General features: G+C 41.2%; 2 protein-coding genes and 1 non-coding gene across 7 annotated transcripts in view; 1 reads left to right on the top strand and 2 right to left on the bottom strand.

The window, feature by feature from the left end:
* Positions 1-10,222, bottom strand: part of RPL7A (ribosomal protein L7a) — a 28,541-nt gene extending 18,319 nt beyond the window's left edge. The window contains exons 1-4 of the mRNA XM_030207734.1: positions 10,177-10,222; positions 9,616-9,736; positions 8,499-8,648; positions 493-633 (exon numbers count right to left, since the gene is read on the bottom strand). Coding sequence (XP_030063594.1) covers positions 493-633; positions 8,499-8,648; positions 9,616-9,736; positions 10,177-10,179 — 415 coding nt within the window. The 5' untranslated portion in view covers positions 10,180-10,222. The remainder of the gene's footprint in view (positions 1-492; positions 634-8,498; positions 8,649-9,615; positions 9,737-10,176) is intronic.
* Positions 8,721-8,791, bottom strand: LOC115473614. The gene has a single exon (XR_003942706.1). It is a non-coding gene; the product is annotated as a small nucleolar RNA SNORD24 (small nucleolar RNA).
* Positions 10,223-10,277: 55 nt separating the features above from the next.
* On the top strand, positions 10,278-27,271 carry MED22 (mediator complex subunit 22). 5 transcript variants are annotated; one of them, XM_030207736.1, is made up of 5 exons: positions 10,278-10,352; positions 10,956-11,102; positions 11,998-12,078; positions 15,267-15,475; positions 24,298-27,271. In XM_030207736.1, exons 2-5 carry the CDS (start codon positions 10,980-10,982, stop codon positions 24,494-24,496), a joined length of 612 nt encoding a protein of 203 aa, XP_030063596.1. In that variant the 5' UTR covers positions 10,278-10,352; positions 10,956-10,979; the 3' UTR covers positions 24,497-27,271. The 5 variants fall into 5 exon arrangements, with proteins under 5 accessions (XP_030063596.1, XP_030063595.1, XP_030063597.1 ...); XM_030207735.1 differs by lacking the exon at positions 10,278-10,352 and adding an exon at positions 10,359-10,514; XM_030207737.1 differs by lacking the exon at positions 10,278-10,352 and adding an exon at positions 10,359-10,514 and having other exon boundaries at positions 24,304-27,271.
* Positions 27,272-27,861: the final 590 nt, after the last annotated feature.

A 27,861-nucleotide genomic window follows, 5' to 3' on the forward strand; every position in this document is an offset into this window, starting at 1 on the left:
GTGTTTTGGGCTGGGAAGGAAAAGGAAGCACTGTGGTTTCAAGCCTAGCAAACAAGTGAAAGGAAAAACCAGAAGTCAGAGGAAGAGAGAACAGAAGGGTTCGGAGCCAACAGGAGTGTTGAAATAAAAATGGGTTGGGGGAAGGAGGAGAAAGCAGCAATACAAATGTGGAGGGAAGAATTGGAGAAAAGTTGTGGGGTAGGACTGAAGGAGTAATGGCAGGTAGGGATAGGCCTGAGCTTGCAGAAGCAAGCATGTGAAGCTAGACCTAGTGAAAATATACTCACAGTTGCATTTTTGAAACTTTTCTCAGTATTGCACTATAAGCATTGCTTAAATACAATTATATTATATATGTATATTTGTGTTATAACAAAAAATATGCAGATTTTGCAAAATATATTTTTTTAAATACTTAACTTCCCCAGAGTATATATTTTAAACAGTTGCTCCCCTCAGCAGTCAGAAGAGTCCCATTTGTTTTTCAAATACCTGCTCTGACAACAGGGGGTCTCTTGGTAGGAGTATCCCCCTTGCCTGCAGCTTTCTGTTCCGCCCGGGCCAGCAGCCTCTGCTTTTTCTCTTGTTTGGTCTCAGGTCTGTATTTGTGGGCCAGTTTAAAAAGCTGTGTGGCTAGAAGAGATATTGATTAGTCAGCATTGCTAGGTAAATCAGCACCAGCAAACACTATGCATCAGCAATCTGGGTGGATATATTCACTACAGCTCAGCAAATATTGTTCATCTACACAAGAATCTCATTATACAATGGGCAGCATAAATATACAACCTGAAAATCTAGATCAGTGCTGACATATAGTAACACAGAGGCATATTTTCAAAGCATTTAGCCTTCCAAAGTTCCACAGAAACCTATGGAACTTTGGAAGGCTAAGTGCTTTGAAAATGAGCCCCATAGTAACATAGTCGATGACGGCAGAAAAAGACCTGCACGGTCCATCCAGTCTGCCCAACAAGATAAACTTATATGTGCTACTTTTTGTGTATACCTTACCTTGGATTTGTACCTGTCCTTTTCAGGGCACAGACCGTATACGTCTGCCCAGCACTATCCCTGCCTCCCAACCACCAGCCCCGCCTCCCACCACCGGTTCTGGCACAGACCGTATATGTCTGCCCAGCACTATCCCTGCCTCCCAACCACCAGCCCCACCTCCGGCTCTGGCACAGACCGTATAAGTCTGCCCAGCACCATCCCCGCCTCCCAACCACCAGTCCCACCTCCCACCACCGGCTCTGGCACAGACTGTATAAGTCTGCCCAGCACCATCCCCACCTCCCAACCACCAGTCCCGCCTCCCACCACCGGCTGTGGCACAGACCGTATAAAGTCTGCCCACCACCATCCCCGCCTCTGGCTCTGCCACCTAATCTCGGCTAAGCTCCTTAGGATCCATTCCTTCTGAACAGGATTCCTTTATATTTATCCCACGCATGTTTGAATTCCGTTACCGTTTTCATTTCCACCACCTCCCGGGGGAGGGCATTCCAAGCATCCACTACTCTCTCCGTGAAAAAATACTTCCTGACATTTTTCTTGAGTCTGCCCCCCTTCAATCTCATTTCATGTCCTCTCGTTCTACCGACTTCGCATTTCCAGAAAAGGTTTGTTTGCGGATTAATACCATAACCTACATAACATAAGAGTAGCCACACTAGGTTAGACCAATGGTCCATCTAGCCCAGTATCCTGTTTCCAACAGTGGCCAAGCCAGGTCACACGTACAAAGAAGAAACATTCCAGAATCCCAAATAGTAGCAACATACCATGTTACCAATCGCAGGGTAAGCAGTTGCTTCTCTATGTCTGTCTCAATAGCAGACTATGGACTTTTCCTCCAAGAACTTTTACAAACTGATTTTAAACCCAGACACACTAACCACTGTTACCACACCTCTGGCAAACAGTTCCCGAGCGTAACTATTGAGTGAAAAAATATTTCCTCCTGGTTTTAAAAATATTTCCATGTAACGTCTGAGTGTCTTAGTACTTTTGGAACAGGTAAAAAAATCATATAGACCTCAATATCTCCCCTCATCTGTCTCTTTTCCAAGCTGAAAAGCCTTAACCTCTTTAGCCTTTCCTCATATGAGAGAAATTCGATCCCTTTTATAATTTTCGTCTCTCTTCTTTGAACCTAATTCCACTACATCTTTTTTGATATACAGCGACCAGAACTGAATGCAGTACTCAAGGTGGTCACACATGAAGCAATACAGCGGCATTATAGTATTTTCGGTCTTATTCATCATCCAGTTTCCTAATAATTCCTAGCATCCTGTTTGCTTTTTTGACTGTTGCTACACATTAAGCAGAAGATTTCAGCGTATTATCTATCCCGACACCTAGATCTTTTTTCTTGGTTGCTGACCCCCAAGGTGGACCCTAGCATCAGGTAACCATGATTCGGATTTTTCTTTCCATGCATCACCTTGCATTTGTCCACATTAAATTTCATCTTGAATAGTTTTGTGTCATCTGCAAATTTGATCACCTCACTCGTTCCGATTACCGTATCATTTGTAAATATGTTAAATGTCTCAGATCCCAAATGTTATGTCATGGGTCCAATAAGCAGTGTAAGAAAGTACATCTTTAAATTTATGTAACTTTTCTATTTTTTTTTCACATAAAAGGATGAGGTTTGGACTGATGAATTACAAACTGGCCCTGTGGTGATCGTCGACAGCGCGCCCAACACCTCCGAACAAGTGAAGCCCAGTGGAACGGCGAAGAAACAACAGCCGGCGAAAAAGGCCCCGAAAAAACCGGAGGCAGCACTGGACCTGAAGAAACCTTGAAGGGAGAGCAAAATTTACACGTTCCGGCTGCGTGAACTGCGCCTGACCGACAGCAGCTGTTTGAACTTTTAAGCCATATCAGAAAAAACAGGTGGCCGCGCTTATGCAGTTCGCACCTTTCTTTTTTTTTTTTTTTCATTTCTTTAAACTGCCGCTGCCAAAACGCAAGAAAATGGAGGAAATTAAATCTGACGAGAAAAATCGCTGTTTAAAGTCACAGACACTGAATTATTTTCTTCTGTTTTTTTTTTTTTTTATAACCCCTCAATCATAATAAAACACTGGAGCTGCCTGCTCGTTAGAAGTCTGGGGAAAGAAAGGCTGCTTCTTTGAATTTCCTTTTATTTGATTTAATTCTTTTAAAGCAGCTACCTGTTAAAAGTGGCTGCCTCTACCAAAGACGGTACACCTTTCCAGAGAAAGGGACGGCCCTTCCCTGCTAAGCCAGGGAGATGGGAAGGAAGGGGGGTGGACTCGAGACACCCGAGTTTAACACCCCCGAGGCTGTCAAAGAAAGAAGAGAAAGGAAACCCTGTCAAGCCTCTAAATAAGATTCCAGGCACAGAAGAATTATCACAAATATCTGTAATATCTAAAGAGAAAAGGAGAGAGACTAATGGGCTCACTTCCTACCTGCTGGGAGACTGAGAAAATACTGGGACTAAGGTCACATGGCCAGGGCTCCTATTGGCTCTCTAGAGTCAGAGTTTTTTCTCAGTCTCCACCTGCTGGTAGGCGAGCACAACCCATCAGTCCAATCCTGGTCCGGTCCGGAGGGACGCTAAGGAAGTACATCTTTAAATTTATGTAACTTTTCTATTTTTTTTTCACATAAAAGGATGAGGTTTGGACTGATGAATTACAAACTGTTTGCTCTAACAGAATTAAACACCTCATTTATTCTTTTCCAGAGACTTTAGTCACCTTTTCCCAGCAATGGTCACATTATAGCTACCATGGCTTAAGTAAAAGACATCCTGAATGAGTGCCTAGTACCAACAGTGGATTGGCTCAAGAATCAGAACTTGGTATTAAATTAAAAACAAAACTAAAGTTTGTTGGTTACCAGGGTATTTCGTTTATTATTGAATTTTCTATACCGACATTAATTGCACAAGTTACATCGGTTAATGTATAAAATAAAACAACATAAAAGAACTCCATTAAAAGAAAGGAAAGAATACAATACATCATTAACAAAAACCCAAGTCAATCATCACAGCCATTTTCAACAAGGGAAATGGGACTTGATATACCGCCTTTCTGTGGTATTTTGCAACTACATTCAAAGCGGTTTACATATATACAGGTACTTATTTTGTACATGGGGCAATGGAGGGTTAAGTGACTTGCCCAGAGTCACAAGGAGCTGCAATGGGAATCGAACCCAGCTCCCCAGGATCAAAGTCCGCTGCACTAACCACTAGGCTACTCCACCACACTCACAACCCTATGTGAGATCGGCTGCACAGCTTTCTGCTGCAGAGTCTGGAACCGAGGAAAGAAAGAGGACTCAAAGTGTTCGAAATGCTAACTCAAAAGAGTGTTCTCAAGGCAGAACGAAAGACAGTATAAGAACTTGCTAACCGGTTATGCTTGGGGCGCAAGTTCCATAAAGCAGGAAAGAGGAAGTAAAAAGCAGAATTATGAGTGGACTCCCATCTAGCACTTGAAGGAGGTGGCAGAACTAACCTAATATTGGTCAGAGATCGAAGAGTGAGAGCTGGTCAGGGTAAGAAGGTAAAATTAGTCCCTACCTGATAATTTTCTTTCCATTAGTTCCAAAAGATCAATCCAGAAACTTGTGAGTTAATGTCCTTCTGTCAGTAGGTGGCGACAGAGAGAACCTCAGAGGTTTCACATATGTGACCCTGTGCAGCTGCCATCACCTCAGTATTGCCAATACCATAGCAGTGTAAGAAACCACAAATCCACAGACCGATGCACTAGCTCCACTACATGCAAACCTCTCTCATGAATATTCATTGTGGATATCCTGAAAACCTGACTGGCTGGGGACCAGGTTTGGGAACCACTGCCATAGACAAAGATCTCTCTTGCCTCTACAAAGCCTATGAAGGCTCCTTCACAATTGTGGAAGGCAATGCTTGAAACATTCAACCAGGATATTTCCTTTCCTTTTAAGCTTCCACATTGTAGGCGAACCAAACAAAGGAACCTGATCTGCAAACAAGGAGCAAAGCAACTCAGAAACCAAGAAACACTGTAAGAACCCTAAGGGCAGACCTCTGAATTGATCTGTTGGGACTAATGGAAAAAAAAATTATCAGGTAAGGACTAATTTTACCTTCCATAGCATCCCACAAATCAATCCAGAGACTTGTGGGATGTACCAAAACAGTTCTCAAGTAGGGTGGGACACAGCAATCCCGGTAGCCAGGACCCCCAAAGGACACATACTGGCGATCCATAACATCTGTAATCCAATCTGTAATGTTTAGAGAAGGTATGGACCAAAGCCCAAGTGGCAGAACGACAAATTTCCTCTAAAAGAATCAAACGGGACTCAGCAAAAGAAGCCGCTTATGCCCTGGTAGAATGCGCTCTCACCTGCAGCGGAGCGGGCCTCCCCCTAACAATGTAAGTGGAAAAAATAGCTTCCCTTAGCCAACAGGCAATTGTGGCTTGAGGACATTTCCCCTTTCTTGCAACCTGCAAAGAGAATGAAAAGATGATCAGAACGACTCTGTTGGTGATCTCCAGGTAACAGAAAAGAATATGGCATATGTCCAGGCATCGCAATGAATGGAAGCCCTCCTTTCGAAAGGCCTGAAGGAAAAGTGGCTGATTCAAGTGAAAACGTGATACCACCTTAGGGAGGAAGGACGGCACCATCCTGATAGAGACTCAGGCCTCCATACTCTTCATGCATCTGCATCAGCTGCGGAGGTACCAGCACACGATAAGGAAGAAAAAATGGCGACTGCAGGAACGCGCCCCAAGAGAAGGCCTGGCCCTCCTGCCAAAACAGTTTCTGGTGCCTCCATGGTATCGGTCGAAAATGATTTCTGGTGCCTCCATGGTATCAGTTGGTGCCGAAGACCCTGCTAACTCTGCCGGTTGTGGCCACTGTGCGCCTAGGTGCTCACACGCGTCACATACCCCGGATGCAGCTCTCTGGTTCCCACACTTGGAGCAGCACTACTACTATTTAGCATTTCTACAGCATTTCGAAGACTCCAACGGCGTCATCATACTGAGTCCTCCAAGGGCTGATTACAACCTGAGCCCTCCAAGCACTGTTTTTAGCCACAGCCCAGTGTTTCTTCGCCTGTCTGTCTGAAAATATTAATATTTAAAATGCTCACCAGCTGCCGCTTTCTTCAGAGGCTTTGAAGGAGGCAGGGAGAAGCTGAAGCCAGGTACAGTCAGAGGCACAAACACACAGAGGGGTCAGCAGGGGGAGTAGAGAGAGGGACCTGGCACCACCAGGTGTACCCCACAATCCCAAAAAGGGAACTTCAACCCCAAAATAGGTTCTACTGGATCCAGGGGAACGGGACAGGAGCCAAATCAATGCAGAGCTGCATGGTTATCATCCGCCACCTGCTAGATAGAGAGAATACTGAGGTGATGGCAGCTGCATAGGGCCATATATACCAAACCTCTGAGGTTCTATCTCCACCTGCTGGCAGAAGGACATAATAGAATTTTATCCTATATTCTATTTGAAGCCAACGAAAGTGCTGAAGAAGTGGAGTTGCCCTGTCATACCTGTTAGCTCTACGAATGTGGGCTGCTGTACTTTGTAGTCGGGAGTCTTAATATTTGCCTTAGAGATACCTGCATACAGTAGTCATATCGAGTAGTAACATATGCATAGAAAAATACACGCATGTACTACTACTACAAGTCGATCACTTAAATTCCTGATTGATCTAAGGGGATACTATCAGTGATGGTGACAGAACTGAACCCTGGGGCACACCACATGAAATGGGATAAGAGGAAGTGGAAGAAGGTTGTGAAACCCTAATAGTATGGCCTATGAAAGGCTCCTGAGATTTGGGAAGAGCAGATAACTGTATGTGATTTTAGACACTTGGGAATAATTTTGGATTTGGCTATACATTTCGAGCAGCAGATATTGCAGGTGGTACATACTGGATTTGTAGCTTAGTGGATGTTATGTTCAGCAAGATCATATTTTGATGTACATTATTTGCATATTAGATATCTGTTGACTTAAGGACTCTACAAAATGTACCTATCCACCAAGAGAGAGGATTTAGGGAGCATGCTACTCTGCTGTGTTTGTAGTACCATTTGCTGCCAATTATATATAGTTTATTATAAGATTTTGATTTTTGTATTCAGGGTAACCCATCTTATTTGGTTCTGATGATTACATTTCATGTACCAGAGAAAAACCTAAGGTCAGGCTCTTCCTCTTTATTAGCTCTTTCTAATGTTGCAAAAGCTCGGTTAATTGTTACTAGAGATAGCATCCTTTTTTGGTTTGGTCCCATGATACGTAATCAACTCCCTTTCGATTTAAGGCAAGAAAAGACACTTTGGCAATTTAAGGTGCGTCTAAAAACCCATATTTTTCAAAAGTCAATTGGATTATCTTGAAGGGGGTTCTTGAGGAATCTGCAGAGTATTCCCTATGAAGAAAGACTAAGGAGGCTAGGGCTTTTCAGCTTGGAGAAGAGATGGCTGAGGAGAGACATGAAAGAGGTATATAAAATATTGAGTGGAGTGGAACAGGTGGATGTGAAGCGTCTGTTCACGCTTTCCAAAAATACTAGGACTAGGGGGCATGCGATGAAACTACAGTGTAGTAAATTTAAAACAAATCGGAGAAAATGTTTCTTCACCCAACGCATAATTAAACTCTGGAATTCGTTGCTGGAGAACGTGGTGAAGGTGGTTAGCTTAGCAGTGTTTAAAAAGGGGTTAGACAGTTTCCTAAAGGACAAGTCCATAAACCACTACTAAATGGACTTGGGAAAAATCCACAATTCCAGGAATAACACGTATAGAATGTTTGTACGTTTGGGAACCTTGCCAGGTGCCCTTGGCCTGGATTAGCCGCTGTCGTGGACAGGATTGCTGGGCTCGATGGACCTTTGGTCTTTTCCCAGTGTGGCATTACTTATGTACTATTTGTCATGTTTTTAGTGTTTATTGTTAATAAATGTGATTGTAGTTGATAATTTGTTGCCTTTTCTTTCCTATTTTTAACGGTGTTCTTTTCTTTTTAATATATATATTGATATACCATCTTTGTAATCAAAGTGGTTTACAAAATATCAAACTATTAAACCTTTCAATAACACACATACAGATCACTTTAAATACTCACTAAATCTGAAATTAAGACATTGTATCAGTCTCTGCTGTATGTTGTGTCCTGTTATCTGTGGATTTTATTATACATGTTTTATTATTAACTGCCTAGTACTTAGGATGGTGCAGACTATTTTTTAAATAAGCAAACCTGTACAGAGAACTAATGAGCTTCCAAGCCTTCAAATGAATCTGTAAATAAAGTACTACAAAACCAGTTTATTTAAAATGCACTATACTGGAGTGAGGCTATATCGCCAGCAATCAAGATCAATTGTTCAAATGCAAATGTTTCCCCCTCAAGATCTCACTCCAGTCTCCATACTGCCTTGCCACAAACTGGTTTTGATTTCCAGTATGTACCTGTCTGACGGTCCAAAGCCTGGGTGAACTGGTTGATTGCAGGTGGCACTTTCAAACGCTTGTAAAGAATTGACCTCTGGCGCTGGAGTCGAATGTAACGAGGCCATTTCACAAAGCGGGTCAGATCACGCTTGGGCTGAATATCTTGACCTAAAGGACAAAAGCACTTTCAGTCTCTGATTACATTCAACCAGGAGCAAATGACCCTGGTCTGGAGGAATGTGCATCAGCGATCTTGGTGGAAAGATTCATCAGCTTAGTCAAATAGCAAATATTCGTTTACATCATATGCACATAAGAAAAGGCCATTTGCTTACGCTTGTTAGTCACTAAACAAGAACTCACTGTAACCTAGTAAATGACAACATTTTTAACTGTTAAGCTCAGGCAAAAAATTTCATTAGGCACTGTACTACTAGATGGGTGAGTTGTGTGTAAAATAAAACTATTAATCATAACTGTTCAGAAAAGATTACAGCCTACAAATGAGGTATTATCAGAAATACCCACATCATCATGCAGACTGTAAAGTATATATGAACATTTAAAACCACACAGATTGTAAATACACTGCAGAAACTTCTGCCTAAAAATTGGGACACTTCTGAGTACTTTATTTTTCAACAGGATGGAGCTCCAGTGCACCAAGCTTGCAAAACAATTGAGCTCCTAATGAAACCCAAGCATTCATTGAGTTAACAGCTCAGTGACAAGTACTTCACAAATGTGTCAAGGTTGAAGGAGGACACAACACAAATTATGAATTAACTAAGAAAAAAATTATATTAATATATTTTCAACGTTCATACTAAACGTTTAAACAGTTGCAAAGTACAATATTTTGAAACTCTGTAAGGGGTCCTGTTTTTCCACACACTATCTACATAATCCTCCAAATATGAGCTTTTAGATTTTGGGGGTATACAGCACAGCTAAAATACTTTGCAGATTTATCAGCACACTTTCAACAAAAGATCTACACTTAGCCATATTCTTTTTAACTTAAAAATACACCTATTACAATAATGCTGAACAAAAGTATTAACTATGTACCAAGCAGCAGCAAAGGCCTGCATCTATGTTTCCTGCAGATACTTATTCCAAAATCCAGGCTCACCAATGCCAAAATTCTTGGGCCTCTTCTCGAACAGTGGATTGACAACCTTCTTGGTCTCCTGCTTCTTGACTACAGAAGGGGCCGGAGCCACCTTCTTCCCCTTAGCCTTCTTCCCTTTGGGCTACAAAAACAGTTATAACAAATTAATTCACCAAACATACAAACTAAAATCCTGTTACTTCACTTCCGTTGCTTCCCCGATCATTCCCGGTACTGTGAGGCGGTGGAAAAGGGGGATTCGGCCCGTCCAGCCGCCGCCGCCACCTTCTCTCGTAGCAAGTTTGAAGAAACGTCTCGAACACCGGGTACAGGAAGGAGAACACGGCGTGGGCCTCGCTATTCACCACCACCTCATACTACAGGTAAAGATCAGGAGGGAGGCCCAGCCAATTCATTATAAGGGCCGATTAGGAATAGTAGGAGGCAGGGGACCATATACATATCAGCTGCACACAGAAGGATAAAGAAACGCGGCCCCTCTTTGATAAGGCGCCGAGCAAATATGGCAACACAGAAGCAAGATGCAGATGGATGAAACTCTCCAAAATAACTCGAACTTACCATGGCGGCCACCGACACAGAAAGGAAAAACACTGCATGATGGGTAATATTTGTAGACACGCTACAAATATCGCGAGAGCAGCTCAGCTCCCAGGGTACCCCTTTCACTTCCGGTTCGAATCGATTGATGCAGGGATTCAATGAATAACCTATTCGGTTTTTTTAAGACTAAGGAGGTTAGATTGTAATAATTCCTCGTACGCCGGGGGTGTATTCCATTGGAGGAAAGCAAAATGCAAGCAAAGATACACTGACTAGATAATGTAGTGCAACTTAAATATAGAGCCGGCTGTAGCAGGAGGGAGGCTTTTGTACAGGTTTCAGTTTGCTTTAAGATTGTAAGTAGACATTTTCCCTCGAGTTGTAGGGAGAGGTGGTATACCAAATCTAAGAACAAGTACATTAACATTCTGCATTAGTCTGCATTAAGTTTTGGGGAGGTAGAGCATTTTGCACATCACGATGAGGTTGGGGCGTAAAGAAAGCTGTCTTTTGTTGATTATATAAACCATTGTGAGATTTCTGTTTCTGAAGATTCTCTTCAATCTATCACTATAAGAATATATATATAAAAAAAGTGATGCTGCCTGATGAAATTATCGTTGTTTCGGATAGGTTTAAATTTGTGAGCCGCGCACTGCCAATTCAAGGATATCTTGACTAATATATATACTAAAGAGATTTTGCAGTTTTCAAGCCTTGAAGGCTTTCTTTCAAATGAGGCTGTGGCATAAGTTGTTGAGCAGTCTTGATTTGTTGATGATACTCATTCTTTATAGGTAAGACAACTTAAATGTTAGAAAATGTCACAGCAGCGTGTGCTGCCCCAGAGTAAGGAGACTCTACTTCAATCCTACAACAAGAGGCTGAAAGATGACATCAAATCCATCATAGACAACTTTACAGAGATCATCAAAACTGCCAGAGTAAGTATACTGAGAAGAAGACGTGGTGTGTTAATACGCTGTTAGATTTGGTTTAAGGAGAGGTGAAAAATGTGCTGTTTTGAGTCAAATATTCAAGCTGTTCTACAGCATTTTTGATATTCAAGTACAATAAGTAGGTACTCCAACCAGCTTACAATTTAAGTGTGTAGCTGAGGAGATGGATATAAATTTACTTCCACAGGGTCACAAAGCCTGCTGGTGGTTGAAATGAGGTGAATCATGGTTTCTGTGCTTCATAGCCTATTACAGTAACCACTAGGCCATGCCTAGTGAAAAGAAAAATCTTAAGCAGCTATAATTTTCCTGAACCTGAGATCTTTGCAGCTTGCACTTTGCAGCTAGAATCTCATCTCATGCCACTAGAGGTTCCTCATCTGCTTCAGTTAATCAGGCCCTAAGTATTCTTGTACTTAGAATTTGGAGTTGAGAACTAGGTTGATGGGGTTGGAGACTTGTTTTCTCAAAGACAGTGGTTCTTTGTCTGGTCCTCGGGAACTGTCTGGCCAGTCAGAATTTCAGGGCATCCACAGTGAGTGTTTAAGAGAGACACATGTTTGCATACAATGGAGATGGTGCATGCATATCATGCAAATGCATTGTGAGCACCCTGAAAACCAAACTAGCCAGTAGCCCCTAAGGACTGGTTTCAGAACCACTGCTCTAGGGTATATTCTAACACTCAAGGGTCTTTTACAAAGCACGTGTTAAATGCTACGCTAGAGATACCCATAGGAATACATGGATGTGTCTTGCATTTAGCGCACGCTTATTTTTAGAATGCGCTAAAAATGCTATCGCGCCTTTGTAAAAGGCCCACTCAATGAGCTGATAACCTGAATAATATATATCATTTTGTATGTAACTCATTTATCAGATTGAAGAGGAAACCCAAGTTTCTCGAGCAACCCAAGGAGAGCAGGATAACTATGAAATGCATGTGAGAGCTGCCAATATTGTAAGTAATAGAATATGTATATACAACTGTTTGTTTATTGAAAGTTATACTTGAAATATAACAAATGAAATTAGCTTTGGTAAAAGCAAATACCTAAAACGAATAAAGATCAACAAAGAAAAGGCATACACCCAGAAAATGGAGTTCAAAGTGTGATATACAGAAATATGCAATGAAAGGTAACGTCTAGAGAAATTTAGTAGACTGCACCATCTAAAACTGTTGAATTTACAATCTCCCCCCTCTCTGTTTTAAGAAGTACATCCAAGATATTGTTAAAATAACTCTAGAAGCTATGCCACCAGTTTCTGAAGTCTGGTAAATACAGGAGATCTGGAGAAAGTCTCTGGTGCAGTGTTTTCAGTGTAAGGGCTAGTGGCGGCCCCTGGAGACCTCTGGTGGCCTCCATTGTCATTCTCTGTTTTTGTTTGGCTTGCTATTTTCTGCCCAAGCTTGTGACAGAAGTAGGGAAGTGGATGGGGGAGGGAACTGCTTGCATGAATGACGAGGCATTTCTCAATAGAAGAAGAGAATGCATTTGGAAGTGCCCATCTCCTTGAGTACACCCCAATGAAAAATTCAAAAGTGGGCTAGAAGAGATGGATATCATTGATATATGCTGGTAGGCAGTGTCATGGGATGATATTTTGGCAGCTTTCCTTCAGCTTATTAGATGCAAAGTGGCCCCGACTTAAAAATTAGTGAAGACCCACTGCATTAGAGTCAGCTGTCTTAATAACTTAAATAAGAGTCAAGTGCTGGAGACCTCAATGGAGGGAAATCACTAGATCAACCTTGATTATACCTTTTCTGTTGGAATCAGATCGAGTGATCCTTCAAACTGTTTGTTGTCATTGTAGCAACCTGTTAGGACAAAATATATAGTTTTACCCAGATATCTACATGGCCACTTAAACATTTGTGGTCAGCAGTTCTTTTTATGTCAGAGTTCTGGACCTTGGTGCCCAAAGCCTCTTGTGTTTTCCTTGCAAATGTCTTGCTAGATAGCAGGCTAATAGGTGTTTTTTTCTTTGATTCTTTCACCTTTTTTGAATGTTATAAATAGAAATCAAACAAAATAAAACATGGAAAAGAAAATAAGACGATACCTTTTTTATTGGACATAACTTAATACATTTCTTGATTAGCTTTCGAAGGTTGCTCCTCTTCTTCAATGAAGAAGGGCAACCTTCGAAAGCTAATCAAGAAATGTATGAAGTTATCTATATAAATAAAATCCCCCCTCAGACGTTCTGAAGCTCACTCCATCTGTGGCAGTGAAGCCCTGAACTCCTGTCCTCCTGGTAGGCTAGGCTATTCGGACTACTCACCCTCAGTCATAGACCTGCACTCAGCCACGCCCATCTGCGCCCTAGGCCACGCCCCATCTGCACATAAAAAGCACCCTCAACGTTCTAAAGTACACTCTGAGGCTTCAACAGTTCGTATGTTCGAAGCTCTGTAACCATTTTTAAGCACACTACACCTCTGCCCCGCCCTGACCTATCAGAGAAGGGAGGATCGTCACACCGAATGAGGGACCTATCAGAGGGAAGTCAAATAGAAGAAGGGAGGAGCGTCAGAGACGAAGGGGTCACTCGGGAGGAGCGTCACTCGCCTTGCTGTGCACATGTGCTGGAGGAGTTCTGCACCCGTTTCTCCTCCCTCTGTTTTCTCCGGTGGCCTTGGCAGCTGAATGTGGAACTAACGAGGGCGGGAGCTGTTGCTTCGCATCTGGCAAAGTAAGTCAGCTCCTGCTGTGCACCCTCCCCTCCTGTCCTTTCAAGCAGCGAATACGAGCTGGGACTGAACAGGCAGCACAAAACTCCGTTTTGTTTTGTTTACACTTGCACAGCTAACAGCTGGTCGCTGCCTGCGGTGCCCCTCTTCCTTTTTACAAACATTTTGCCACATTTCCTCTTTTTCCCTCTTTTCTTTCTCTACAAACATGACAAGGGGGTTGGAAGAGGAGGTCCTGCACAGCTGTCTCCACTGTTGCCACAGGCTAAGCAACAGTTCAGGCACAAGGAGGGGGAGGATGAGGGCCAGAACAAGTACACAGACCACAGATGGAGGAGGGGGTCCTGACAGCACAGGTGAAGGGGGGAGGGGCGACCCACAGCCCTGAGAGAAGGGCTGCAGGGAGACCTGAAAGGAGTGGGGGAGACTGACCAGACAGGGAGATGAGGGGTCCTGTGACAACACAGTGGCAGACGCAGACGGAGGGGGTTCTTCGAGCAAACATAGGGAGGGGGGGGATGTATCTCCGTCACACACACTATCTCTCTCTCTCTCTCTCTCTCACACACACTCACTGTCTCACTCTCTAACACTGTCTACAACACACGCTATGTCTCACACTGGATCACATTCACTCTCTATGTGTCACACAGTCACTGTCAAACACTCTATCACTCTCATACACTCTCGCTCTCGCTCACATACCCACTCAAACACACTGTCAATCTCACACACACACTCTCTAACAGACACACTTGCAGCCACACACATTCAATCTGTCTCTCTCACAAAGTCACTCTCACACACACTCTCTCTCAAACATACACACTCCGAGGAAAACCTTGCTAGCGCCCGTTTCATTTGTGTCGGAAACAGGCCTTATTTACTAGTGTCCAATAAAAAAGGTATCATCTTATTTTCTTTTCCATGTTTTATTTTGTTTGATTTTTATTTATAACCTTTAAGAGTGGACTAACACGGCTACCACACCTCTCTACCTTTTTTGAATGAAAGAGTAGAATTTAGTGGGTTGTTTTTTTTTTTTTTTTAAGAAAATTATTAGATTAGGGATAGCAGAGATTCCAAACTCCAGCTATAGTAAAGAAGAAGCAGGTTCACAAAGGGCTCAGATAGTCATAACAGTAAATTTTCCCAAACGATTTTGTACTCACATTTTGGCAGTTTACATGCTATTTTAGTTGTACATTTGTGTTTTTAAATTGGTGGAGAAGGAACACCAGACAGTCTGTTGGGGCATTTCCTTGTCCACAGAGGAGGCATAGCTGTACCTTTTCCCTTCCACAGCTCAAGATTTTAGCTACTCTGAGAAAGAAATGGATTTAACATAGCGGGGCCTTCAGGGGTTAGATGGGTTTAAACTCATGTCACACACGGCACCATTCTTCTTTACTGAATAATACAGTATGCTGTGCTTTCTTGCTTGAAAGGTCCGTGCTGGTGAGTCCCTGATGAAATTGGTTTCAGATCTGAAGCAGTTTTTGATCCTCAATGACTTCCCCTTGGTGAATGAAGCAATCAATCAGAGGAACCAGCAGCTGCGCAGCCTGCAGGAAGACTGTGACAAGAAGCTTGTCGCCCTGCGGGATGAGATCTCCATAGACCTGTACGAGCTGGAAGAAGAATATTATTCCTCCAGGTACAAATAAGAACAAGGACTTGCATGTGCCAAAGTGAAAGCAATGTTTAGGAAAATAAATCTGTTTGTGTGATGCAGGTACTGTGCAACTCGGGGGTGTGCTGTACCAGTGGTGCTGCACTTCCTAAGAAGGAGGTTACCACTGTATAGAAGGAGCACTGCTTGCAGTTTGGATCAAGCTTCAGCAGTTCATATGTACTAGGGAAAGAAAAATGATTTATCTAGATTTGTAAGTTTATTACTGAATAGATTGTGTAGTGGAAAATCCATCCCGTACTGGGTTACAGATCCCTAGAAGGGTTTTGTTGGCCATTGCTGCTTTCCTCCCTGTGCTTGGAAGTAAAAAGGCAATGCTAGGTTATGTGAAGATCTACATTATCCGCAATAGGGTCCCCTCTGAAGAATGGGCAGGAACAAGTCAGCTGCTGATGAGTATATAACTCAAGGATACCAACCAAAGCTCTTTGTGCAGTGGCGGTGCAGCAACTCTTGTACAGTTTTTTTTTTTTAATTCTTTCTTCTAGGATTGTATTCAGTCTTGTAAGAAAAGACAGTTCATTCCAGTCATTTCAACTGCCCTATTCAACCCTGTGGTGAATCCACATGCTGTCCCTGTCTTATATAGTGTCCATGAACCTAAAGCCCTGAAAATGGCAAGGACAAATCAAACTCAGGGTATACATATAAAGTATCGCATAATATGCATAATGAGTTTATCTTGTTGGGCAGATTGAATGGACCGTACAGGTCTTTATCTGCCATCATCATTTACTATATGACTATGTTACTATGTAATAGCATTTGGGCTGATGAAGGCCAGTGCTATGTTTACTGGTGACCACTGAACATATGACTTCACTATCCATGGATTTTGGGCACTCTTTGGATAGTATCATGCTGAAAACCTCTCTTAACTGGCCTAAGGGTGGGCTCCAGAAATTTTCCAGATAAAGCAATATTCAGGCCTAAACTAAACATAGGGTCAGTGCTGCTAACAGTATGTATAGAGGCTCATTTTCAAAGCACTTAGACTTACAAAGTTTCATAGGTTGCTATGGAACTTTGTAAATCTATGTGCTTTGAAAATATGCCTCAAAGTCACATTGAATATATGTATTTAAATGCCAGCATTTAACATGGCTGCACCAGTGCTGAAAACTGTCCCCATTGTTTTCGCCACATAAGAATAGAAGGGAAGGGAAATAGGACTTTATATACTGCCTTTTTGAGGTTTTTGCAACTATATTCAAAGCGGTTTACATATATTCAGGTACTTATTTTGTACCAGGGGCAATGGAGGGTTAAGTGACTTGCCCAGAGTTACAAGGAGCTGCAGTGGGAATCAAACTCAACTACTTTGGTATTATTTACCAAGGAAAGAGAGAGATTCTTCAAAGTTAAAAAAAAAAAAAAAAGAAATTGAACAATAAGAATGTATCCAAGTTATAAAATGATTCATACCCCACTCTCATCCTTCAGAATGTCATTTATTGAACAAGCACATTATAGTGAGAATTTTGTAACATAAGCCATACAGCTTTATTTTATTTATTTAAAAAAATGTGTATCCTGCTGATCCCAAATTATCAGCAAGTTATAATCAAACCACATACATAAAATAATATAAACAAACTATTGAGAATGAAGAAGTTTGGGTCTCTGCCCATCTTGATTTCCTGACGTCCATGTTGGCCTCTGTTGAGAGCATTGAGATACTGATGCCTTGAGGTTTACTTCCCCGATGCAGTGGAGATACAGTGGTGCAGGACCTATCAACCCTGCAACCCTCCAAGGTCTCGGTGTCAATGCTACCCTTCCAGCCACTGCATAAGTCTCCTAGACTGGCTGGTTCTTTTAATGCACTAATATCAAAGATGTAGAAGCTGCAGCATCATGGTAGATTCCTTTTATTTTGTGAGTTCAGAGGTACCAATAACAATTTTGAACAGTTATAAATCCTTGTGGGAAAGAGCTAACAATCTGATATGTAGCTTGATTTAAAAAAATATGAGACAAACAATATCTCAAGAATTTGGCAGAATAGGAGTAGATTTTGCTTGTTCATTTTGATCCAAACTGATTCACTCTTCCAAAGTATCTTTCATTCTCCTTTTCATATGGTTATATTGTGGCAGAGAGTTTGAAAATTGCACCAAAGAGATTTCTATATAAGTGCATAAATATAAAATATATAGTCTATATATTAAAAATATTATATGGTAAGTAATCTAAATTTTACAGATATTAAGACACCTTTCAGCTGTAGTTAGTTTTTTTATATAAGTGAGCAGATTGAAAAACCCATTGTGTAGTGAACTTCATATTGTAATATAACCTGTTATTGACACCATGTTAGGAGGAGCACAGTCTGTTTGCTTCCTCATGAAGCGGAGCACAGCACTTTAAGTTCCTTGCTCCTGGGATGTTGCACCTTGAATCTCCTAAAGCCTTAAATTCTTGCACTGCCAGCACATGACACAAATCTCTGCTTAAGGTGCTTTACGTACAGGACCTTGCTGCACCACACCGTTTTGTGAAGCATCTGGAATTTCTTGGTACTAAATTGTTTTTCTGTTTTGGCTCCCCATAGTTTTACAAATTTTAAATTGTTATTTTTAAGAATACCTGCTTCATAAGAGAGGTGATCTGCAACCATTTTCTAATGTAATTCTAATGCAACAATTGCACTAAGATGCTCTGTTTTATCTGGATATAGATTAACCAGTCTTATTACAGACACAGGAAGCATGTTACAGTTTAAGCGCCAGTCCAGATCTTTAAGGCCCATGGCAATACTGGTAATTTGTATTTGCTGGGTTCATGGCACCGAGGCTAAGTTGTTTTTACATAAGTGCCTAAAATGAATTTTTCTACTCTTTAACATCCATCCACAGATAGGTTTGCTACAGAAGAATGCAATCAGGTTTCCTGTGTGTGGGGACTGCGTGAATCAAGGTCGCATTAAGTTCTGTTATTTGCCGCAGAGTGACACTGAAAAGTAAAGTTCAGCGTGTGTAGTCAGTGATGTGTTTAAGCTTAGCTGCTGGGAGCAGTTCAGGGGAGATGCTTTGCTAAGCTGTGTTTCCTACTTCTGTTGCATAGAAACTAATGGCTTCTTTTACAATGCCGTACTAGCGATTTCTGCATGTCAGATGAGAGGAAGCCCTCTGGGCTTCCTCTCATTTGCTGCAAGGCTTTGTAAACAAAGCTCTATGCTTAAAAGCAGCACCTTATCTAAAAACTGCATTTCATTCAAGATGTTCCTTTTAGAGTGAGTAAGAGATTATTTGAATTGGTATGTCCTAAGCTGAGCCTCCTGGATGTTTTCCAGAGTGTCACTCTTATATTTACTTCCAGTGGATCATTGACATGTACATTTTAAGAACAGAAAGACCATAAAATGTTATACAAAGAAACCAGATCTACTTGTCTAAAATGTGCTCGGAACCTGTGCTGTAAGTTCCACCATCACGCCTCTCTGTATCCTCTGAACCTGTGCAATGAATGTGCCTTGAAGTTAAAACCTTGATAGTAAATGTTAATCTTTCATTACATTAGTCTTTATTTTATTAGACTCCCAGCTATACTGCTTGAACAGAATTTTAAATAAAGGTAACCTTGTGATTGCATAGTTTTGACTTTTTTTTTCTGATTGCACTACTTTTTTAGAATCTTGCTGTGGTTTCCATGGGCCTGGTGCTCTTTTTATTTTCAGAGCTGATAAAACTTTTAAGCTGCTCCTTTCACAGCATTCCCACCCATGTTTCTGTCAACCTATTGAGGGTTCTCCTTCTGCTCATTTGGGTCTTTGTACTTAAATCTGCCTGGTGTGTACCATATTCTGGTCTTAGGTAAGGATAAGCAGTTTACAGAGTGCCATCATACTCAAACAAAATCCCAGCTGTGTCTGATGTGTTTCTTTTTCTGTTTCAAACTCAGTTCCAGACAGCACAGAAAAGGTTCATAATGTCTTTAAATATTTGTTTCTACAAAATAGACTAATTCCAATACATATCCTTGACTTTTGCAAACATCTCACTTCTGTAGAAAATACTTTAAAATACTCCAAGGTAACCATTCTTCTTCAAATTCTTTTCACATTGCAGAGCACGGACTCCCCCCCCACCAACATGTGTCATGTTTTGCAAGTGCTGCGTCGGTGTGGTCCACCAAAACTACAAGATAAAATCACCAATATCTGTGCTTAAAACTGACTACATATAATAACACACAGATACCTTTATACTTGAAGAATCGCACGTACTGCATCAGCGCCTGCCTCAAACTGTTGCCAACTGACCGGCACTGCGAATTTTAGATAAATCACACGTGATTCCATTGCACCAATGAAAGTAAGAGCAATAACATCACAAGATCAATTTACATAGCTGTGGTCCAATCAGTTTACAAATTCAAACCTCCTGGGGTCACAGTCCCTAGTGAAAAATTCCACCATTGCTCTTTGTAATTAAGCAGATTGTCTATATCACCCCCCTCCCTTCCTATTTCCATCCTTTTTTTTTTTTTTTTTTTACTGTTTAAATATTTTATTAGGTAACCTCACAATACAAACGTAGACATGAACAGTTTTATCCCATACATTTCTCCCTTCCCTCCCTCCCCAACCACCCCCCTCCCCCTTATTCCAACTGTCCTGCTTGGGTTAAATGATGAAATCGAGACCACAGTTCAGAAGCTGGGTTGTATCCTATTTCCATCTTATCAATAACACGTGTTTCAATTAGTCAGTGTCTTAGAATACGGCAAATTTGCTCTAGTGATAATGGTTTTGAACAACAAGCACAAGAGTTGCTTATTAGATTTTTAGAGGGGATAGCCTCTTAAATCATACCTTAGGCCTAAATTTGCACAGAGGGAACTCCTTTTACAATATTCTAATAGGGACTCTGAAAGTACAGTGGTAGCTGCGTTATCTTATGTAACAGGTAGCTCAAAGATCACTGCTTTAATTCATAAATATTGGGAGATTTTACAGGTTAATACTGTGTTGCAGGAACGTCCTCCGATAGCTTATCGGAGGGTTAGAACTACGGGGGAAATGCTCACATATATAAACGGCTGACTGTTTATGGGGTGATGATGATCTTGTTGGCCACACTCAATGTGGTAGTTGTCAACTGTTTACTCACTTTGAAGGGAATTAATTGGCAGGTTGCTGGGACTACATGCAACATTGTTGCTAGAAATAATATCTATATATATAAAACTCACCCTCGACGTTCTATTGGCTTCTGACGTCACTGAAGCCAAGGTTCGTATGTTTGAAGCTCTGAAGCCTCGAAAATCACAGTCTCTGGGCCCCGCCCTCGCGTCAAACGTTATGACGTTGAGGGCGGAGGCGGAGCAATTCACCGCCCTCGCGTCAAACGTTATGACGTTGAGGGCGGAGGCGGAGCAATTCACCAACATCGACGACGGGTGGGGGGGGGGGCACAGGAAAGCCTTGCTAGCGCCCGTTTCATTGGCTCCAGAAACGGGCCTTTTTTTACTAGTGAATTATAATAGCAACAATGTTGTGTATTTGATACAGTACTCTTGTTGATTGAATTATATAGGCGCATCTAGAAGACCCATAAAACAGAGACTGAATGAACATAAGTCTCATATCAACACTTCCACATTAACAGCTCCCATTGTGAATCATTGGCGGGAGAAACATCATGACTGGACAGATAATCAGGTAGCGTGTTATTGATAAGATAGAAATGGGAATGGAGAGGGGGGGTGATATAGAAGTCTGCCTAATTTTTTTTTTTTTTTTTTTTGTTACATTTGTATCCCACGCTTTCCCACTCATGGCAGGCTCAATGTGGCTTACATATACAGGTACCTATTTGTACCTGGGGCAATGGAGGGTTAAGTGACTTGCCCAGAGTCACAAGGAGCTGCCTGTGCCTGAAGTGGGAATTGAACTCAGTTGCCCAGGACTAGAGTCCTCCACCCTAACCACTAGGCCACTCCTCCACTCCACTAATTACAAGGTGGACTTCTTTCACTAGGGACTGTGTGACCCCAGGAGGTTTGAATTTGAAAAGTGATTGGACCGCAGCTATGCAAATTGATCTTGTTTTTCACTTGCTCTACTTTCATTGGTGCAAAAGGGTCATGTGATTTATTTAAAATTCACACAGCGTCCGTGAGTTAGCAACAATATGAGACAGGCATTGATGCAGTACTACTACTACTATTTAGTACATGCGATTCTTCAAGTATAAGGTATGTGTGCCTTATATAGTCAGTTTTAAGCACAGATAGTTTTTTGATTGGTGATTTTTATCTTGTAGTTTTGGCGGACCACACCCTGATGCAGTACTTGCGAAATATGTCACATGTTGGTGGGGGGAGTCCGTGCTCTGCAATGTGAAAAGAATTTGAAGAAGAGTTGTTACCTTGGAATATTTTATGTTTCAATGTTTTTATTAATGATGAAATAAATATGGTATAACAGATACCATAAAATATAAAACTTCAACAGTACAGTGAAACTTCCCATATAAGTATTGAACAGACCATCATCAAGTTTTTTGTATACTTCCCCCCTCCCCACCCTCTATTCCCTTTCCCTCCCCCCTTACTTCTGTGTGTCAAACAATATTGGGGATAATGAATTTAAACATTCAGACCATGTGCTACAGAAGTGAGATATGTTTGCAATAAGTCAATAATATGTATTCAATATGTAGTCAAGGATATGTATTGGAATTAGTCTATTTTGTAGAAACAAATATTTAAAGACATTATGAACCTTTTCTGTGCTGTTTGGAACTGAGTTTGAAACAGAAAAAGAAACACATCAGATACAGCTGGGATTTTGTTTGAGTATTAAGCATCCCCGCTGGCTTATTTGGACCTTTAAACTGATTTATAGAATATCATATAGCATTGTTGTATGCTCAGATAAAATCCATATTGATTTTTTCCTTTGAGGTTACCTTGTATGCTGTGTCTGAATTTTTTTTTCATCTTCTCCAAGTCATACAGTCTAACTTGTAACACTGTAGGAATTACTGAGCTATTACTTGAACTCCAAATATATGGAGAGGACCTTACTCAAAATTAGGCCAAATGCTTTTGAATTATTCTAGATGTATATCGATGCTTGAAGTCCTGCATGGCCAGTATGGAGCTACCTCCACTAAACATCCCATACTGTTTATTATATAATACCTTTCACAATTATACTCCTAGCAAACTATAAACGTTACTCACAGCCACTCTCTGAGAGGAAAAAGACTTCAGATACCTGGTACTATTTAATTCAGTTAGTGAGAAGTACCGCTCCGCTCAGCTGCTGTTTAACTGGATTTCTATATTGCTGCTGGCGGGCATCCTCACGAGTCTAAAAAAAAAACCTCTCATAAGTGCTATTTCTTTTTTTTCTTTTTTTTACTTTTTTTTTTTTTTTAAATTTTTCACTGAATAACAATACAAAATGAGGTGACAGTAATATCTCCAAATACTGTTGAACAAGATTGCTAATACATCTTATACTTATTTAAAGAAAGCGTAAAATACATCACAACCATCCCCTGCATTCAGGCTCCCCCTTGTGTGCCCCACCCCATCCCTCCAATTGTTTTTGTACTCTTAGCTTGAGGATAACAGACACTATGTCAACACCCTCTTTGTATAAGTGCTATTTCTAAATTAACCTTTAGAGTGTACTCTGTTCGTATGTTAGGGCGTGTTCTAGCAGGTTTGCATGTAACGTTGTTGCTAGAAATAATATGAATTTTAATAGCAAAAATGTTGTGTATTTGATACAGTACTCTTGTCGATTGAATTATATAGGTACATCTAGAAGACCCATAAAACAGAAGTGTTTATTCTAACATACGAACAGAGTACACTCTAAAGGTTAATTTAGAAATAGCACTTCTGAGAGGTTTTTTTTACAGACTCGTGAGGATGCCCGCCAGCAGCAATATAGAAATCCAGTTAAACAGCAGCTGAACGGAGCGGTACTTCTCACTAACTGAATGAAATAGTACCAGGTATCTGAAGTCTTTTTCCTCTCAGAGAGTGGCTGTGAGTAACGTTTATAGTTTGCTAGGAGTATAATTGTGAATCGAATTCAACAGCAAAACACCAGGTGGATTAAATATATATAATACCTTTACAAAACAGGGTGTCTAACATTCTGTTGTCACTGATATGGAGTGTATGGAAAAGGTTTTTTTGCATGTCTATATAGGCATAAATCTCAGAGCTTCAGCTAGCCAACTAAGGGCCCTGTTTACTAAGCAGCGTTATAGACATGTTAACCATGTACATGCCTACAATATCCCTATAGGCGCTTACATGGTTAGCGCACACGCTACGTGTAGGCACGCTAAAAACACTAACGCACCTTAGTAAACAGGGCCCTAAAAGATTATTTATTTATTTTTTTTGCAATGCCTCTGCTTTATTCCGTCATGAAACATTGTAGTGAAAAGGGGATGTTAACATTACTTTGTTGCCTGCTTTGTAGATGATGGGCTTCCTAAATATCCCAGGTAATTGTGAATGAGGCCAGATGGTTCTGTAATCCAGTGAAGGCCAGATCTAACCTAAAAAAGTAGGACAGAATTAAGGCAATGAATGTTTGATATTTGGATGAATGATATCCTGTGCAGGATTGTGGATTAAATGTTGCTGCTTAAATCAAGATTCTTGCTCGCAATATTTGTTTTCATTTTCTTAATGCTTTGCTTCTATCTTGCTCCCCTGCCCCCTTTTCCTCTCCACCCCTGTCTCTCCTTAATTCTGTGCTGGACCTTGCTGTGTGTTTTCTGACTGGGGTGTTTTGTTCTGGAAAGCTACAGTCTGTGTGACAGAAATGATCTGCCCCTGTGCGAAGCATATTGGAGCCAGGATGGGGCCATGCTTTCACCTGAAGATGCTTCGTCGCCATCAGTAGCTACAGCAGCAGAATCAAACAGCATCACTCTGCAAGGCACCTCGCCACGCCACCCGCATGTGAATGGCCATGGGACAGGACAGACAGAACACACCTAAATTGGTGGTGGGAATCATCTTCAGCTGAATGTGCTCAGGGTGACTAAGTGGGTAGAGTAATCAGACTGAGAAACAGAGGAGAAAATGTGTGTGTATAGTTTTGGTAAACCAAGCCAAATGACAATTACTGTATCTATCTTGTAAAAACTCTTGGGAATTTTGTCTTCCTAGCTCACTGTCTAATTAAAAGGGAAGAATTCAGCCATACAGTATTTGAAGTACTTTCTGAACACAGCATGCATTGGCTAGTAATACCAATTTTAAAAGGTTGCTAGGGTCCCTTTTATTTCTATCCTTTTGGCCACTAGGATTAGTCACCACCTTGCAGTTTGCAAGAAAGGGATAGTATATGAGCTTTGTTTTACCTTATATTTTAGTGTTTTTCTGCAGAGCGGGATGACCCATAGGGTATACCACCTAAAAAAAGAGAGAAGCCTCTGGAAGTAGGCCATGTAAAATGCCAAAGGAAGGTTCTTGTGTAGCCTAATTCCAGGAACAAGGGACAAATCTTGTCAGTAGAAACGATCTGCTAAAGGAAAGCATAGAGTATCCCAGGGAAGTGTTGGTTTTATTAGAAAGTATGAGAAAACTAGAAAGGGGGACAACCATGACAAAAAGTGGAATATTTGTCATTTTTGCCTTGTTTTTTTTATGGATTTTATTATCATGACCCGACAGTTGCTGTCCTTAAGCATATCCCTCGGGTATTAAATATAAGAAATTCCATGCTGAGTTGGACCAAAGATCCACTGAGCTCAGCAGCAGTTGCTGATAATGGCCAGTCTGGATCATATAGAAACAACTGGCAGATCATAATGGAAAAAAATCCTTTTCTTACTGCTCGTTTCCAGAAAGAGATAGTGATACCTATGTTTACCCGTGCAATGATTACACTTGTCCAAACTTCATTTAAATTCAGCTATTTTATTAGCTTTGATGACATGCTCTGCAATAAATTCCACAGCTTAAGTGTGTATCACCTGCAGGGCTGGTGTTTGGAATTGCAGTCGGGGTAACTGTTCTGGGCTCCCATACCAGAGGAGGCTCCAAGCCTGAAACTGAAGGAGATACAGCCTACTGGTGGTTTTGGGGGCCGCCTCCCAAATTTCTGTTCTAGCATGTCTTAACATTAGCCTGGGTTGAATTAAAAATACTTTAGTAAATTTGTTTTTAAAAAAGCTGCTAGCTTAAGGGAATGTGTCCTAGGGTTTGAAAAGGTGAAAAACTTTTCCACTTTGCTTGCAATGTTATGGACCTTCATCATCTCCTCTCTCAGCCTTCTCTTTTCCAAGCTGAGAAGCCCTAACCTGTTTAACCTTTCTATTACATTTATCATTTTTATTACCTTTTACTGTACTGCTTGGTGGGATTACGTGTGATATTTCCAGTAGGCCTGAGAGATACCTTCTTTCTTGCAGGAAAAACCTTTGTATGATTAAAAAAAAAAAAAAAGAGTGAGAACAGATTTGAGAACATGAGATAAAAAAGGCAAGACTTAACCATTTGTATTAAAGAAGTTCAGGTGCAGTTTGCTAGATGAGTAGATAAGCTATTGCCAGTATTTTAATTGTATGGTCCACTGCATTTCTGTTGTTGGTCATTTAAAACGTATCACAATTTGATTCCTTACAAAGAATGACAGTGGAAGGGCAAAAATAATGGGTATTATGTTATCCCTGACAAAAGTGAACATTACCTCTGTAAGCCATTATTTGATATTGGCTGTAGAAGAAAAGGGACCTAGACTGAATAACCAACAGCAATGAAGATGCCTGCTAACAAGAAGCTGTCAAGCCCAGTGAGCTAGTAGAAAAACTCCCTAGATCTGCTAATGAACTCCATCATGCAGCTCATTGTTCCCCTGGGAGCCTTATCTCTCTCCACATCACCCTACTGAAGTGGTTCTCAACTTGGTCCTTGGGACACATCAAGCTAGTCTGGTTTTCAAGATATCTACAATGAATATGCATGAGAGAGATGTGCACGCCCTGCCTCAGTCATATGTATACTGCATGCATATTCATTGTGAGTATCCTGAAATCCTGACTGGTTAGCTGTAGGGCCAAAACCCTACATAAAGCACTACAATGGAGCACTAGCCTACATCATGAACCTGACTATTACAGACTTGGCCATTGTCATCCCTAATACAGAGACTGGATACTCTGGAAATCCTCTTTGGACAATGGGGAGACATCGAGTCTGAGAAAGGCAAAACAATTGTATCTGATCTAAACAAGAACATTTCTGACATCATGTTCCAGTCAACCTGGCACCAAGACCCCCAGAAGAGGGTATAAAATCCGCTTTGTGGAAGGGGTTATCAGCTAGTTGGGAAGTGAGCTGTTATCTGCTGGAACCTAGATAATGGTCATTAGCTGGCTCCAAACCTGCCACTAGCATGAGGGCTTGTTAATCTGTGGCATCGCCTGCCTGCTAGACTCCTATCTGGCTAGGGGAAACCACTTGCTGCCTGCATTCCTGAGGTCCTGGTTCATCACCATCATCGGTTCATCACCTGGCTGCAGGTCCAGTGTCGTGAGTGGTATCATCTGTCAGGTTGAACTGCTATTGCTCGGTGTTTGGGGGCTAGGCATCCTATTATTCCAGGATTGGGTTCGGTTCAGTGTGTGCTATCTTAGTTCTCTTGCCAGGTATTTGTGACCCTTTACCACCATTCTGAGGGTTTTTGCATTATACATTGTCTCTGATTACATATTATTATTATTTGCTGCCAGTACTGTTCAATAAACAGCTTTTTCTATTTTTATAAAACACCTGAGCCTTGTCTCTTACTCTCAGTATAAATATAAGTATAATTTTGGACAGTTAAGAGTAAGGGATGGGAAGTGAGAGGTTTTGTTTGTATATTCCCCAGAATGGTAAATAAATTATTCTCACTCACTACCAACTCTTTTCTGGGATTTGGCAATATGTGGTCTGTCCCCACATAGCTGTGTTGCAAGATTAGGTTGAGCACAGCTCTACTCCCATCCACCATCTGCTACTGCCTAAGAAATACTGGCTACATGTGAGTTGTACAGGATATAGGCTCACATTGAAGCCTATAGTTCTTAGTTCCATCTGCTAGTAAAGTGTGTAAACCAGGGGTGTCCAACCTTGCCGCTCGCCAGGGTGAGTGTTCAGGATCTCCGCAGTGAATATTCATGAGATCTATTTGCATACAGTGGAGGCAGTGCAGACCAATATATCTCATGCATATTCATTGAAAGTAACTACACATTATTTCTACAAAACCTTTATTTTTATCTTTAACCAGGATTATAATATTTTGTATTTTCACAGTACAGTTTCTCCTAGCCCATAAAACTTCTACCACACCATTCATACTCAATCACTCTCAT

This window comes from Microcaecilia unicolor, chromosome 6, assembly GCF_901765095.1.
Source record: "Microcaecilia unicolor chromosome 6, aMicUni1.1, whole genome shotgun sequence".
NCBI classification, from domain to species: Eukaryota; Metazoa; Chordata; class Amphibia; order Gymnophiona; family Siphonopidae; genus Microcaecilia; species Microcaecilia unicolor.